At 39.5% G+C, this 15,914-nt stretch overlaps 1 protein-coding gene across 6 annotated transcripts in view; it reads right to left on the reverse strand.

Moving 5' to 3' along the window:
* CTNND2 (catenin delta 2) overlaps positions 1-15,914 on the reverse strand; it is a 947,889-nt gene that overhangs the window by 438,177 nt on the left and 493,798 nt on the right. For all 6 annotated transcript variants that reach the window (XM_058715770.1, XM_058715751.1, XM_058715761.1 and 3 more), the window contains exons 4-5: positions 564-598; positions 57-173 (exon numbers count right to left, since the gene is read on the reverse strand). In XM_058715770.1, coding sequence (XP_058571753.1) covers positions 57-173; positions 564-598 — 152 coding nt within the window. The remainder of the gene's footprint in view (positions 1-56; positions 174-563; positions 599-15,914) is intronic.

Raw genomic sequence — 15,914 nt, forward strand, 5'->3', positions numbered from 1 at the left:
AAAGTATACTCTTATATTTTAAAATTGTCTTCAAGCATCATTGTCATTTGACTTACTTTCACTTGTGGAATAATCCTGTGGGTCAAGTATTCCTGATTCCTGCAAGGATCTAATACAGGAGTCCACCAACTCAAGACCTGTTGTAAGTTCATCTTCGATGTCTTTTTGACCATCTGAAACACAACATTTTAAAGTGATGAACAAACACATGATGCTCTTATTACTAAAGCTTCAGGTTACTACTTAATAATGGAAAGTATCCTAACCAAAGACATTCTCTCATGAGGTTCTCATTAGATTTCGCATTGTAATCCTTGGTCAACCAGTATCAAAAGCCAAGGCCAGCCAATTCCAGGTATCCATGAAAAACCCAAAGGTTTCTAGGGAATTGAGAGAACTTAACTCTCAGGGAATCACGAGCTATCACAGGAACATTTAATTTTAGTGTCATGGTGTTCTCATACTCATTTTTATCAGTCTTTTTTCTAAAGTTCACAAGGATATTAATCAGTAGACATACATGTAGAAATGGATGTAAGTTTCATCAAGAAGCTGTACTTTACCTTGTGATTGCCAGTGAAACTGCTCTTCTGCTGAACTGTAAAAAAGAGAATACACAGATATAATGCACTGGTTAGAAACCAAGAACCCTAGACTAGAAGACACAAAGATGCATTGGAGTAGCAATGGTGGCTCCATGGTGTGTCCTTTAGATTTTTACTGAGAAAAAAGATCCCATTTTGATACAATCTTAACTGTAATCCATTTGATGTAGATCTCTTTTGATTCACAGGCACTAACTAGTGTGTTATAAATGGACACTGTTCAGTAATTTTCAGAGAACAGCTCTTTTTTTTTTTTTACAAAGCCCAACCTATTATACTCCTCTCTTGCAACAGCTTTTACATAGATGCAGTCCTACCCAATTTTAGTTATTTTAAAATACGAGTCTGACTAGTTTCATATAGACTTTGTGAGATTGTCTAGGAAAGAAATAACCTCCTTTTGCATTATAAAGAAGGCTCGATAAATTTATTCCTTCTTCTAGACATATCACATGAGCAGTTCCTTTCAGCTGATTATTAGTTCAAATTAAGTCATTTACAAATTATAACACTTTACCACCAATTGAATATACAGTCCTGATTTCTCGCTTTACAAATACATCTTATAAGACGACCTAGGGAGAAAGGGTTGTTCATATACACGATGTGCCAAAGACAATGTGCAGAGTTCATCTATGAAGGCGACATAGGTTAATTTTGAATGATTTATTAAATATATAAATAAATTTAAAATGTCTACACGTGCATAACTCTTTCATTACACATGCAAATACTTTCTACATGCCCCTTTTTATATGTCAATGATTGGTAAGAAATCTAGATGCCAATTACAGACAGGTATCATTTTGAGAATGATTTTCTACACTTATTTCACTAAATCTTTTACTCTGATCCAGCAGCTTCTATGAATAGCTCATCAGTTGCACAACAGCAAGTGGATTTTAGACCTTTAATCTGTACCTTAGAGGGGGCTTCTGGATATATTTACAGAGGGAAAAGGAAAGGGAATTCTGGTATGAATCAGTGTTCAGAAAAGCTGCGATCGGTATACATGAACACAAGAATAGTATCTTAAGGGACATGTGACTGTTTCCTGGGCATCTTTCTCCCTGACCAATCCATTTTATCAAACTGGAAAACAGCTGCACAATGGTGAAAACCATACACACAACTGATACATGAAATGATAACTTTACAAATTCAATCCAAAGCAACTTTTTCTTATTTCAAAAAGGTCTGTGCCATATAGTGGTAATATGTTATCTATAAAGTTCCACACTTAAAACAGAAAAGTAATCCTAAGGTCAATATTTTAAAAGTTGCATGCACTGGTTCAGTTAGTAGCATTTTATTTTATTGTTTTAATAAATTTAAGTGTATTTATTTATTTATTTATTTAGAGAAGACAGAGAGAGAGAAGGGGAGGGGCAGAGAGAGAGAGAGAGAGAGAGAGAGACAGACAGAATCTCAAGCAGGCTCTGCACTGACAGCATGGAGCCTGATGTGGGCTTGAACTCATGAACTGTGAGATCATGACCTGAGCCAAAACCAAGAGTGAGAGGCTTAACCAACTGAGGTATCCAGGTGCCCCAGTAAGTGCGATTTTAAATAGGAATAAAAAAAATGCTTTCATAGTTGTAGTAAGTTGAATGGTGTCCCTCACCCCCAGGAGATATGTCCACATTAAATCTCTAGAAACTGTATATGACTACTAATGGAAAAAACGCTTTTGAAAAAATATTTTTTAATGCTTATTTATTTTTAAGAGAGAAAGAGACACACACACACACAGAATGTGAGTGGGGGAGGGGCAGAGAGAGAGAGGGAGACACAGAATCTGAAGCAGGCTCCAGGCTCTGACTTGTTAGCACAGAGCCCAACGCCGGGCTCGAACTCACGAATCGTGAGATCATGACCTGAGCCGAAGTTGGACCCTTAACCAACTGAGCCACCCAGGCGCCCGGGAAAAAAGTGTTTTAGTAGATGTTTAAATTAAGGGAAAGGTCTTCAGATGAGATCATCCCAAATCCCATGATAACTGTCCTTACAAGAGACACACAGAAGACAAGGTTATATGAAAAAGGATGAAGAGACTGGAATTAGGCATCTACAAGCCAAGGAATGCCTGGAGCCATCCGAGCCTAGAAGAAATAAGGAAGGATCCTCCTCCCGAGCCTTTATAGAGACCACAGCCCTGCTGACACCTTGATTTTGAACTTACAGCCTCCAAAGAGTTTGAGAGAATACATTTCTTTTGTTTTAAGCCACTCAGCTGTGGTTACTTGTTATGGCGGCCCCAGGAAACCGGTAACAATATTTTTCTCGTACAATAAAGATGGTCTCATGTTAACCCTCTAGGATTTACTACTATCTCTATGCTGCTATGTTTCTTTTGTCAGTATCACCCTTTACTAAGTGCTTACTGTATACCTTGGCTCCTCTGATTCCTGTCAACCACAATGGTCTTTTTGGGAGATGGCGAAAACGGGCTTATTCGGCGTTAGATAACTTGACCACACGGATCATAAGGAACTCAACAAGGATTTAAAGTAATCCGCCAAACTCCAAAGCTCATGTTTCTAACTCACAATAAAACGTTGTGGAGGGAAACACACACTCAAAGGGCTTCCCACCGGAAACAATACGAATAAGTCAACAGAAGTCATTGCATTCACCACTCCTCTGCTCGCAGGGCAGCGAAGAGCGCACTTTATGTGCCCTTGCACATAGATGGCGCCACGTGAGAGGAAGGGACAAGTGCCACTTCCTGCCCCAAGCACAGAAGGCCAGGCACGAGATTTTCATGCTCTCTCTCTCTCTCTCTCTCCTAATCCCCCACTGAGATGGGTCCCTGAGTAGGAGGGAGGAAGATTGCGGCCAACCCAGAGAAGACACAGCACGAGTGGGAAATAAACCACTGTTGTGTGAAAACGCTGGAGCCGGAGGGGGGTTTGTTTCTGTTGAATACATGTCACACTGAGTAATAGAGAAATGTGGCAGTGTTTGAGTCTGTAAGGTGTTTCTTGCTTCTCTAGCTTACATTTCTGCCGTGGAGCGCTGGGAGAAAATGTCTTGGGTCACTCTACCACAAATAAGGTGGTGTGACAGCTTTTACTCATCCTGTGAGATGTATCTGCTCATGTACAATAACGGGTGATTTTATGTGTCAGACCACACATCAGAGTTTCCTATAATATTTACTTTTTGTTCATCTCTTTCAAAAGTGTTTCAATCTGATGATGCAACAGAAACAAGATGAGACATTTTTTTCCCCTTACATTTGAAAGAATGCCGTTCGCAGTGAATATGAAACTATTCCTCTCAAAGCAGAGGAAGCTTCCTTTTCGCCAGATAAAGAGCATCAATCATTTAAAATCCTGATTCCTTTAGCACAGTTAAAATGCATTAAAAGTATGACTGATCACAGAAAATAGAAGTCCCAAGAGAGACCTGCTTTGGATTTTATTTCCATTAAGTGCTCACTCGACTCTCTGTTAGGGGATTCTATGCAATTGTATATCTTATATACTTGATTTCTTCTCCTAAAAGCTGCTTTTAGGTGGATGCTTTTTTAAAAAAGCAAACAAACTATTTATTCATCCGATAAACACAGATTATGCCTGTGTCTCACACATTCTTACTTCAAGTGTTTGGATGTTACTCATGGTGAACTTTCTCCCAATTACAGCATTCAATTTAGTATAATATAAAAGTTATTTCTGAAACACTTGTAACTTCCATGCATGTTCAATTTTAGAAACTAAAGTTTGCTTTCACTACCAAAATGCTCTTTTTTCAAATAGAAGTAATCTGTAAAGAACTAAATTTAATAAAGATATAGATATAATTTAGATTAGCCAGTATGTATTTAAACATAAAACTATGTACAAGTTCCAGAACCCAATTATTGTGAGAAAAATACATATTTGTAACAAAGATGACCTAACATTTAACCTTTAAATGTATACAGAAATATGTCCATAAATCAGTAGTGCTAGGAAAGAGTTTAAAAACAATATATTAAAAGCACAACTCCTAATAGCTAACACTTACATACCTCTAGCTTTCTACCAGGCAATATTCTGGTTGATTTACAGTTAATTTCCAAGACAACAGTTTTGAGACAGGTACTATTTTCCCATTTTACAGATAATGAAACTGAGGTAAAAAGATGTTCAGGAACTTGCTGGTGGTCCCACATCCAGCAAGCAGTGGAGGGAGAATTACGACCCTGGGTCTCTTGCTTCTAGAGGCCACATTCTGAACTACCATTCTATTCGCACATTTAGCAGCATCAAAATTACACCCCTGTGTGATAAAAGCAAAAACGTAAACATAAAACCGGAAACTAAGTTGAAAAAACAAGCCATGTCCTGGGAGAAGATATTGGCAGCGCAGATAACTCACAAATATTAAAATGACTCCTACAAATCATTTTAAGATAAAGATGAAAAAGGTCAAACAAAAGCAAGGTCAGTATGTATACATATAGCTGATGCACAGTAGAAAAAAATCTAGAATGTATGGTTACTGGACATATTAAAAGATACTCAAGCCTATTAGCAATTGAAAGAATAAAAACCAAATACAGGCAATTCTTTACACTCCACAGGCTGTCAAACAATTAGACAGTCTGACAATATTATGTGCTGGACAGAAGATGGGAACAAGAACCCGCATACGTTGCACGTGAGAATAAACCAGTCACCTCGGTGAGCAATGAGGCAATACTTGGTCATGTCCTATATGCAGATGCCTAATCACTCAGTAAGTCTGCTTTTAGGTAGAACTTCCAGGGAAATCTGAGCACCTATGCCCGGAACACCTCTACAAGACTGTTCATGCCTAGAGGTCAGCAGTACCAAAACAATGGAAATAACCTAAGGGATCAGTAATAGGGAATGGACAAATGTAAATAATATGATTGCATACACAGAGAACGTATATATGGAATCAACACTACTCAGCAGTTAAAATAAATTAGCCAAATACACAATGAAGCAACCTAGGTAGTTCTCAAATGTAAAATATAGAGTGGGAAATGCAAATTTCACATATGTATTACATGATCCCAATTATGTGAATTTTAAAAACATTGATTAAATGATATTGTGTATAAATACATATACATATATGTATACACACACGTATATACACAAAGGCTATTCTTTGGTTTAAGCTAGTTTTTCAACTATATGTCTGTCTATCTATTGAGTGAAATCATATAAACATAGATTAAAAAGATACACCGAATTTCTTTTTAAAATAAAAAAATATATGTATATATTTTTTTATTTTAGAGACAGAATGTGTGTAAGCAGGGAAGTGTCAAAGGGAGAGAGACAGAATTCCAAGCAGACCCCATGCTCAGCATGGAGCATGACACGGGGCTTGATCTCATGACTGTGAGATCATGACCTGAGCTGAAATCAAAAGTCAGTTCCTTAACCGACTGAGCCACCCAGGTGGCCTCATACACTGAATTTCATGACGGTGGTAGCCTCTGAGGAACAGAGAGAAATGTCTGAGGTGGGTTAAAAGGGAATTTCTCTTTTATTCTTAATGTTTTATTTCATAAAAAATGAGGGAAAATCTTAACATTAACTTAGGAATGCCTTTGTTACTTGGACTAGGAAAACATCATGATTCTTACATCTAGAAACGTCTCCTTAAACGCTTAGATAAATCTTGGTGACCCAGTTCTACATAATATTCTCATTGTTGATAAATCACTCGTAGTTGAAATTCAAATAATGCAAAAAAATATGAAATATGTAAGTCCAAATAATAGAGGAAAAGAATGGTTTTAGAGATGTAATTACTATTTGTCTCTATTTTCTATGTGATAAAAATGACAGGATCACTTCGGCTATGTCTTGATATAAGCTTAAACATTTCAAGTAAGTAACCAATAACTTTCAAGTTCTGCGGGCATGATGTTGGGGAAAAACTAGTTGAAACCAAAGAATAACCTTTGAGCTCCTAGAGAAGTGATTTTCACCCTCATCATTTCCAGCATGATAGGATCCTTACCCACCTCCAGGCCACTTCTAATATATATAATATGAAAGTTCAGAGAGTTTGCTTAATGTCAGGAAAAGACACAAAGCAAGCCATTACTATAGCTACTCTGTCTGTCATGAAGCTGCACAAATATATTTTCTTATTTTCTTTTTCAGCTTTCTGATGCCCAGAGCATCAATCCCTACACTGTATCGTGTGATGCGTTATTGCTCACAATATGACTCAAAATGAAATAAAGGCAAGGAACTATGAGGGTTTTTTTTCCCTTTTTTTCTTTTTGTTAGTTTGCTTTCAAGTTAAGCAATGTACCTAAAACATAAGCTAGAGAAACTGTTGTGAAATAAAGGTTTGCGGAACTGATGTTGGATCTTCGCCTATGGGAAAAAAGGCCCTTATATTTACGATGTCAGTATGACCTAAAATTGTACTCTACCATAAAATACTTCTTAGTATATGGTCTTGCATGCAGCCACCTCACAAGAATGCGTATTGGTTGCAAGATAAAATGACCTGGGTCAAAAGTCCCAAATATGTGCAAATGTGACATATTCACTAAAAATGGTGAGAAGCGGCAGCTCGTGGAGCTGAGAGGTAGGCAGCTGTTTAGTGCACTGTACCCAGACCATATTTGTTTGGATATGTGAGGAACCCTGCTCCCCCCAGAACTTCCTGTGGAGCTGATTTTCCATCCTTCTACTGCCTTGTGGTCTCTACGTGCATCTGCGATATATTCCCAAATGAGTGTCTTGATCTCTCCGCCATGCAACTGGCATGTTTCTTTCTTCCTTCGATCATACATCCTCTTCCCGCTCTACCTCTTCTCATTAGAAATATAATTTTACAGCTATCATAAAAATGTTCGCAGGGCTACACCACCTAGCTGGAGGACCGCAAAGCTCCCGAACCAGGGGGCCGTGTGTAGTGGCCAAGGGTGTGGACTCACAAGACAGACTCCCTGAGACTGGAGCCCAGCTTCGCTGCTTTCAGTCTAGGACACTTTGGGCAAGTGACTTAAACTCTGTGGGCAGAAGTGCAGACATTTTGTGGGTGAAATAAATTAGTTTATATCAAGTGATGTATTTTCAGTAGATCGGCGCCTGGCACTACCTGAGCAAGGACGGAATTGCTTCTTATTCTATTACACATGGCTAAAATGGTTTACATGGCCTGTAGGTTATGACCTACTCTCTTTCATCCTTTGGAGCCCGCTGTGGTCTGTTGTGGGAGGGTTAAAATGGGGACAGACGTGGGGACGTGAGAACAATGGACATTAAGAAAATACCCAGGCACGGTGGTGTTGTGCCTAGCCTGTTGGTGACTGCCAGTCCTGGAGAAAATGGAAACAAAGTCAGCACAAACCCATGGTGAGCGCTCATGGTGGCTTTGGGCATACAGAACAGAGAGACGCAGTGCGGCTCACCAGGACGTTGCAGTCGCTAGAGGTGTGGGAAGCAAGCGTGCAAAGCTCGGAGAGTCATTGCACGAGAAGATGTGTTCAAGGCACTACTGCACACAGGACCGTAGGGCCTTTACCAAACCACTTAATCTCTCTAAACATCAGTTTCCCCATTTATAAAATGGAGATTTACTAGAATTTCCCAGAGGGATCTTTAGAAAACCAATGTATGTAAAACCCACAAAACAGTGGGGGAACACAGAAGGCATTATTTTTTTTTTTTAAAGTAAGCTCTCATTATCACATGCAGAACAGAAGGCTGAGAGAGCACAGCCAACTAATAGAATTGAAAGTTCCATAGGCCCACCATATGCGATTCAAGTTGTCCACGCTGGGGGCCAATAAATACCATCTCACCAATATGTTATATATAGCCTTTGTAGAATTTACATTGTCCATCTTTTCTTTTTTTCTACACTAAAGCTGTGGAGAAAAAGAGGCAGTCTGTGATTTCCAAAGAAAGAGGACTCACTTTTAAGCTGTAAGTTTTCCCATCGGTCCAGCACAAAATGCCCCTGCTGATAACCACTACTGTTCTTCCCGTAGTAAAAAACTTATTTTCAAAACCTTGGAAGAAAATAAATCAGACCCAAATTGCTATTATTAATTTCTTTTATTTTGAGGCAAGGGAAATTCATATTCCTAAGTTAATCTGGATGGAGCTCTTGACTGACAAATTATCTAAGAAACTGATACCGCAAAATGGCTCCCATGCCGTAGCCTGGATACACACGGCTGCAATGTTTATCTCGGAGTACCACAACAATGTCAGGGTTGTGCGCTGGCCAGCCAGAGCTGAACAACAGGAAATGAACATGAATTCTGGTTTGTTTTAATTCCTTCAAAATACGGACTCCAGTTTCTAGCAACGACAAAGAATTAGCCGTTGGCTCAATACCTTAAAGGCACTATCTACACAAAGTCAAGGTCTTACCATGGGAAACACATATTTTCAAGTTTCTCTTCTTCAAATGCTTTTCTAGTTTTGCCATTGGTTGTAGTTATATTACAAGAGGCACATTGTGCATAAAATTCAATATCAGAAGGAGGAACAAATGGTAAATTATAAACTAGAAAATTCTCACGTTATAGCTCCCTTTGTAGTTTTCTGAGAGATTTCTCATGCATGAGCTGGGTATTTTTTTAAATGCTTATGCGAATGCATCAGAATTTTACAGTTGTTGAAGCAAAATTTCTGAATGCCAGCCACATTAAACAATAAAGTTATCATAATATTTTTGTCAGTGAGCACTCCATAAATCAGAATGTAGTAAATTGCAATTGCAGATGACCAGGGATACTGTTAATGAATTAATTCTGAGATCTTGTAATATTTTGAAATGCCTTCCAAACCACCAGAAACTGAGTGGTTTATGCCATTTCTGTGCTAAGTGTAGACTCCTGCATTATACATCATGATATTCATAATCTCCTTTGGGGTCCCTTGCAACTCAGGGTTAGATCTTTGGTGAGCCTGATGGCTTCACTCATGAATATTGAGGGTGAATAGAGAGCTCACTGCGTTTTGCAGTCTGATCATTCGTAAGTGATTTCTCAGGCAAGAGAAGAGAAGTAGGTTTGTCTGCTGACAGAGGTGGTACCTATCTGAAGGTTCTCAGGTGTTCCAAGTATCAGTCTTTTGCAGTCATTCTTCCAGAATTATTCCTGTTGTTAGGGTCTGCTCAGTGAAGGGAGCACTTTAACCTTGGAGACATCTCTGGACAAAAGGAGGGGTCAAGTTTATATTTTCCTAGCTTCTTGGGCTCATGTGTGAGATCGTGTTCAGGGGTGTCCCTCACTCTTCTGTTCCTCTGAAACTCCCTGCTTTGCTTTGCTTTCATCTGTTCTTGCTTCATAACTTTGTGTCTATTACAGATATGTCAAACCCTGAGTACTGAACTTGACTGAGAGTGAAATGATTTCATTAATATAAGTGAAGCTAACACTTCTTAGATATTTAATGGAAATTTATGCGAATAACCATTGCCTGTTTCACAGAAAAGAGAAGTCTGAATCTTTTGTTTTTCTGTCTTTGAGTAGCAACAGATGATTTGTAAAAATAAATTTCAATTTCAGTGTCCTTATGGAGCAGAAATCATGTCATGTTCATGAACAACTCTCATGGCATTACAGGTCTTTACTTCCTTATGATCAGTAGTGGTTTTAAAAACCATTTGAAGGTTCAGTTCAAATGTTTAATGGGTGCACAAATGTTGATAGTTCATTCATAAATGCCCCAAACTAGAAACGACCAAATGTTCTGCAACAGGTGAATGATTCAACACGCTAATACATCCATGCCAAAGGGAGGTATGTGGCAATAAAAAAGAAATGGATTATTGATAATATGTCCCAAATGACTTTTTGGAGGGATCTTAAGGGAATTATGCTGAGTAAAAAAAGATAAATAACCTTCTTGAAATAACGAAATTATAGAACTGGAGGATAGATCAGCGGTTTCCAGGGCTTCCAGACGGAGGGTGAGTGTGTGTGTGACTATAAAGGGGTAACACGAGGCCTTATGGTGCTGAAGGCATCCTGCATGTCCTTGTGGTGGTGGTTACACAAAGCTACTTATCTGATAAGACTGAGCTGAACTAAACACACACACACACACACACACACACACACACACACAGGAGTGCGTGTACAACTAGGGAAAGCCAGCGCCGACGTACCAACGTCAGTTTCCTGGTTGTGATTCTGTACCACGTGGCAACACCACTGATGTTGCCATTGATGGGAACTGGGAGAAGTTATAGGATATGCCTGTGTGTATTTTATTTTGTAACTTCCCACTAATCTATAACCATTTCAAAATAAAAAGGTTAAAATATAGGAGTGCTTGGTGGCTCAGTTGGTTGAACGTCCGACTTTTAATTTTGGCTCAGGTCATGATCTCACACTCAGTGAGACTGAGTCTCACATCAGGCTCTACACGGACAGCACAGAGCCTGCTTGGGATTCTCTCTCTCCCTCTCTCTCTGCCCCTCCCCTGCAAGCATGCACTCTCTCTCTCTTTCAAAACAAATAGACTTAAAAAAAAAAGCTTAAAAAACAGTGGGGTATGGTTTGGTATGCCTTCTTTTCTTTCTCCCCTGAACTGTTTTCTCTATATGCAATATACTATTTAATTATTTCTATATAATTAAAGAAGAATTAAAAAGGCATTGAGAAGAGTGGAGTAAAGACAAAGGAAGGAAGGAACAAAGAGAGAGGGAAGAAATAAAAAAAGAAACCACTGCTAACTTCTGATTATCTTTTTTGTTCTTTATTCAGTAGAACTCAAGTGACTCTGCCCTGGGCTCTCTTCTCCTTTGTTCTGTGAATGAAGGCATTATCCCTGGAGCATAATATACCAATCATACTGCCCACTGTCATTCAGATGCAAGGAATAGTGTTGCTTCCAAATGAAAATTCATCCATTATATCTAAGCTCCCTGCTCATCAGGCCCCTGTATTAACTTCCATTGCCATATGTTTTTGGGGAAAATTAAAAATGGTATTTTGGCTTACAGTCCTAGAGCAAAATACAAGTCTTAATGCATTCTAGGTGAGTCCAAGAGACCTCACATGATACAATTCATTGGCTCTCTGGAAGCATATTTATTCAAGTTAGGCTCACACCTGGCAGACGCACTCCCGCTCCTCCCGCCAATTCACAGGGGAGCCACCCTGGTGCCAATCTGCTTCCACAACCCCCTACCCACTATCCCGACTCCTGGGAATTGGTTTCCTTGGTTACATCTGTCTGTGGCTTTCCGTATTTATTGTGGTGGGGAAAAATTCACACATTAAAAATTGCCTTCTTTCCAGCCAGCCCTTAATATCTGGTGTTTGAAACTGAAAAGCTGGATCAGCCTTTCCATCTTCTCCCTATCTTACCATCGCAGGGCGCCTTTATTTGTCTCGAGTCCTCTTTTGAAGAAAGAATGAGGATTTGAATGTGAGATCTCACTAAACAATTGTACTGCCTGCCAGATGTATAAAACCATTTTAAAATCCATGAATTGAAATATCTATTAATATTCTTAATATATGAAAGCTTATCTTTCCCAGAATCATTGTTTGGGATCCTTAGCATCTACCCATCATTTCTGCACTGGAAATGTGCCTTGAAAACCACTCCCTGCCATTGCCTTGTTGGATCTTTTTGTGCTCTCTTCCCTGGTGCTATAAAGAGCTCAGTGACTGAAGGGTAGGTGTTAACTTCCCATCCACAAGGTTCTCTCCTTGATCAAACTTTGGCTAGGCTCCTGCGAGCTCTTTTTTTGACGAGGCCCAATCTTGGGCTCTCATGACCTTCCTGGCAGAGTCTAGTTCTAACAAGGATCCTTCTGAGCCAGGATAGCTAGAATCCCTCCCACTTGATGTCTGAGGACCCTGCATATCTCATTGGTTCTTCATCCTCTGATGATGTCTGCTCACCTGCCCTGTCTTTAGCATGAATCTTGGTAGGTCAGTTTAGCCAGAATCCCACCACCCCTCCTTACTCCTTTTTTTTTTTTTTAAGTTTATTTATTTAATTTGAGAGAGAGAGAGAGGGAGAGAGAGGCAGAAAGAGAATCTCAAGCAGGTTCTGTGCTGTCAGGGCAGAGGCTGACGCCGGGCTTGATCTCATGAACATGAGATCATGATCTGAGCTGAAATCAAGAGTCAGATGCTCAATCCACTGAGCCACCTAGGTGCACCCCCCATCCTTACTCTTGATGGTTCCTCTGAGTAACTTCCTATCCATTGACTCCCACCCTGGTCCTTGGCTTTAAATTCCCGTTTTTCCTTGTAATATTTAGAGTTGGGCCCAATCTTTCTCCCTCACTGAAAAACCCCACTGTATTCAAGGCCCCCCCTTGAATAAAGCCTGCCACACCGTTCTTTTTAGTTCCCACCACCAATGCCCCACAGCCCGAGGGGAACATGCAAAGTCGCATCCTTCTGGAACCTCAGTCTCCTGCTGGGTACTGAGATAATACTACCAGGGTGGGCTCCATGGGCTAGAAACCTTGCAGTTGTCTCAAATTACAACTGTGTCACACTCAGAGGGCCCCCCTATCTTTGAACTTGTGTTTTGCAAGTGGAATCCAACAAGACGGTGGAGCATAGGCATGAGGATGTGGATATGCACAATGTATGTGTAATTCTGTTCTGTCCTGCCTCATTCACAGAATGCGTGCAGTGCCCTGTTGGAGCCATGATGTGTTGTGGGAGCTGAGCAAGACTCAAGGCGAGTACCAGGTAAACATGTTATGTTTATGACTGAGTAAGCAGGAGTACTTGCTGACTGCCCCCAAAAGGCCATGCTCACCCTCTGAACCAGAACTTGCTTTGAAAGAAGAAGGCAATGATGTTCTAAGAACCACGAGCAATCAAGACACCCTATCATATTCTTTCTTACTCATGTTACTCTCCTGTGTCTGCCAACTACTTATGATGAACATGATGACCTAGAAGGAAAGGAAAAGATATGACAATCCACTGTTCTATTTCCTTTTTTTTTTAATGTTATTTATTTATTTTGAGAGAGAGAGAGAGAGCAAGCATGTTGGGGGGGGGGGGCAGAGAGAGAGGGAGAGATAGAGAGAGAATCCCGAGCAGGCTCTGCATTATCAGCTCAGAGCCCGACATGGGGCTCGATCTCACGAACTGATCATGACTTGAGCTGAAATCAAGTGTTGGATGCTTAATGGCTGAACCACCCAGGTGCCCCCAGTCCTATTTCCATTCAGTCCTTCCTTACTCTTTAGTAAGAGAATGTTGGTAGAATATGTGCATATTGAGAAGTGAAATAAAAATGGTTGAGGTAAATTGCGCAGTGTTTCCTCTGATCTTCCAAGAACAAAATATGTATGCATGTATGGGCTATGAAATATGAATTGTATCATTTCAGTAATTTAACATATAAATTAAGCATGCCTATATTTGCATTTAAATCTGGCAAGCACAATACAAAGATAAATGGTAAAGTTCATGCTAATAGTTTAAAATTTTAATTTCTTTATTTAGAAGAACATTAAATAGTAAATACAAAAACATCATGACAAGGAGAGAGAGAGAGAGAGAGAGAGAGCACGCTTGTGAATGTGTTAGGAAAAAGCTTTAGTATCTTTTTAGTAACTTTAATGGCATTCCACTCCCTGGTTTTTAAACAAAAAACTCCATGTTTTCATTTTGAACTTGAGTGTTGCAGATTATATAACCGGCTCTAAACATGAGTTACCACAAATTGAGATTGTGGAGATTAAATGAAAATAGACATTAAGGTCCTAGGCACAGAGTATCAACCAATCCTTCCCTGTCTCTCCTCCAATTCACTCCACCCAACTGCTTCTCTCCTCTGCCTGCAGTCTTTTCTTCTTCCTATCAATTACCCACTATGTCACTAAAGTCAACATCCTAAAGCAGAAAGCTGATCATGGAAACCAGTAGTTCAAAAGCTTTCAGTGGTTTCCCACTGCCTGTGAGATCACACTCAGGTTCCTCTCCAGAATCTTCTTGGTCTATAAGGACCTCCTTAACCCACTTTGAGGACCCAGCCTCAGCCACGCGCTTTAGATGTCCCGGCTGATTGAGGCTCTGCATCATCTGAGAGCCCAGAGCAGCCTTATCACTTGTCAAAACACACCACAATGACTTGTCTTTAATACTTTGCTAGATGATGACCTCTTTGAGGACAAGAAACCAAACAGTATTCATCTCTGTATTCCTCAGTATAAAGCTCTTTGCCTGGTATTCACTACACATTTGTTCATGAATGAAGATCAGCACAGTTAGTACAAGTCAGGACCTTCAACTTCATATTTGGAGTGTCCTCTTGTTTCACTGAATTTTCTCTTCTTCAGAGTTGCATTGTGACGAAAAGGGACTACACTCTTTTACTATACTTCTATCATAAAACATCAGTGGAGTAAGTCAGTCACCCACTGAGTGAGTGTTTTGATTTGTACAACCCCAATTGGAATAAGAACGTTCACTAATCTGCTGCTAAGCTATCAGTTACCCTATAGATGAAATGATCAAAGCACATATTTTTTCATGGTGCACCATGACAAATCTTTTTATAAAAACAACGAAGCTTTATGTTTTTATACACCAAAATTTAGAAATTACCATTTTTTTTCCCTTAAGCTCAGTATATATCTTGATTCAAGAGAAGTCCAGAGTGGGCAAGATTATTTCTCTGTGGGGGTAAGAGTGAGGGCGATGTTGACATCCTTATGGAAAATCTATCATTTTCAAGTAGCACTACATCTTAGGCCACTATATAATAATCTCTTTTTTTTAATTGTTAAATTCTGTTCATCCTATAGATTTGAACAAACTAATTTTCCTCTTCTTAATTAATCCCATTATCATATTTCACTCACTCAAGCTTCCTATGAAATGAAACACTGTTTTCACTTATAAATGTTCTATGATGTGCTCCTAGTGATTTCTAATTGGGACAATTATACACAGATAAATCAGAACTCATCAGGGGCAGTTGTCATTAGCATGTCCCTGTTCGACTTCTGATGCCTACATGTTGGTTTAAGGCAATAGGGCATATGAGGACTCCAGAGGGAGCCTTGATGAAGAAGCTCAGGAAATTCACAGGCAGTGAGGACATCCTTCATTTTTAATTTGTTGGTTTAATCTGGCTAGAGAGGAACTGACAAAATCTTCATCACCTAATGTGCTTAATGGTCTAAATGAAATCAGTTGGTGGTGTTGGTTTAGTCCTTATTGGACCCATTTCTAAGTCATACAAGCCCCTGATGAATTACTCTAATGAGCCCTTCTCATAGGAAACACAGAAACTAGACCTTGACATTTTGTATGGATTCCAAGAGCATTACAGAAGTGAAATGACAGGAATCCAGAAAATGGGT

The sequence above is a fragment of the Neofelis nebulosa genome, chromosome 1 (assembly GCF_028018385.1).
Source record: "Neofelis nebulosa isolate mNeoNeb1 chromosome 1, mNeoNeb1.pri, whole genome shotgun sequence".
Lineage (NCBI taxonomy): Eukaryota > Metazoa > Chordata > Mammalia > Carnivora > Felidae > Neofelis > Neofelis nebulosa.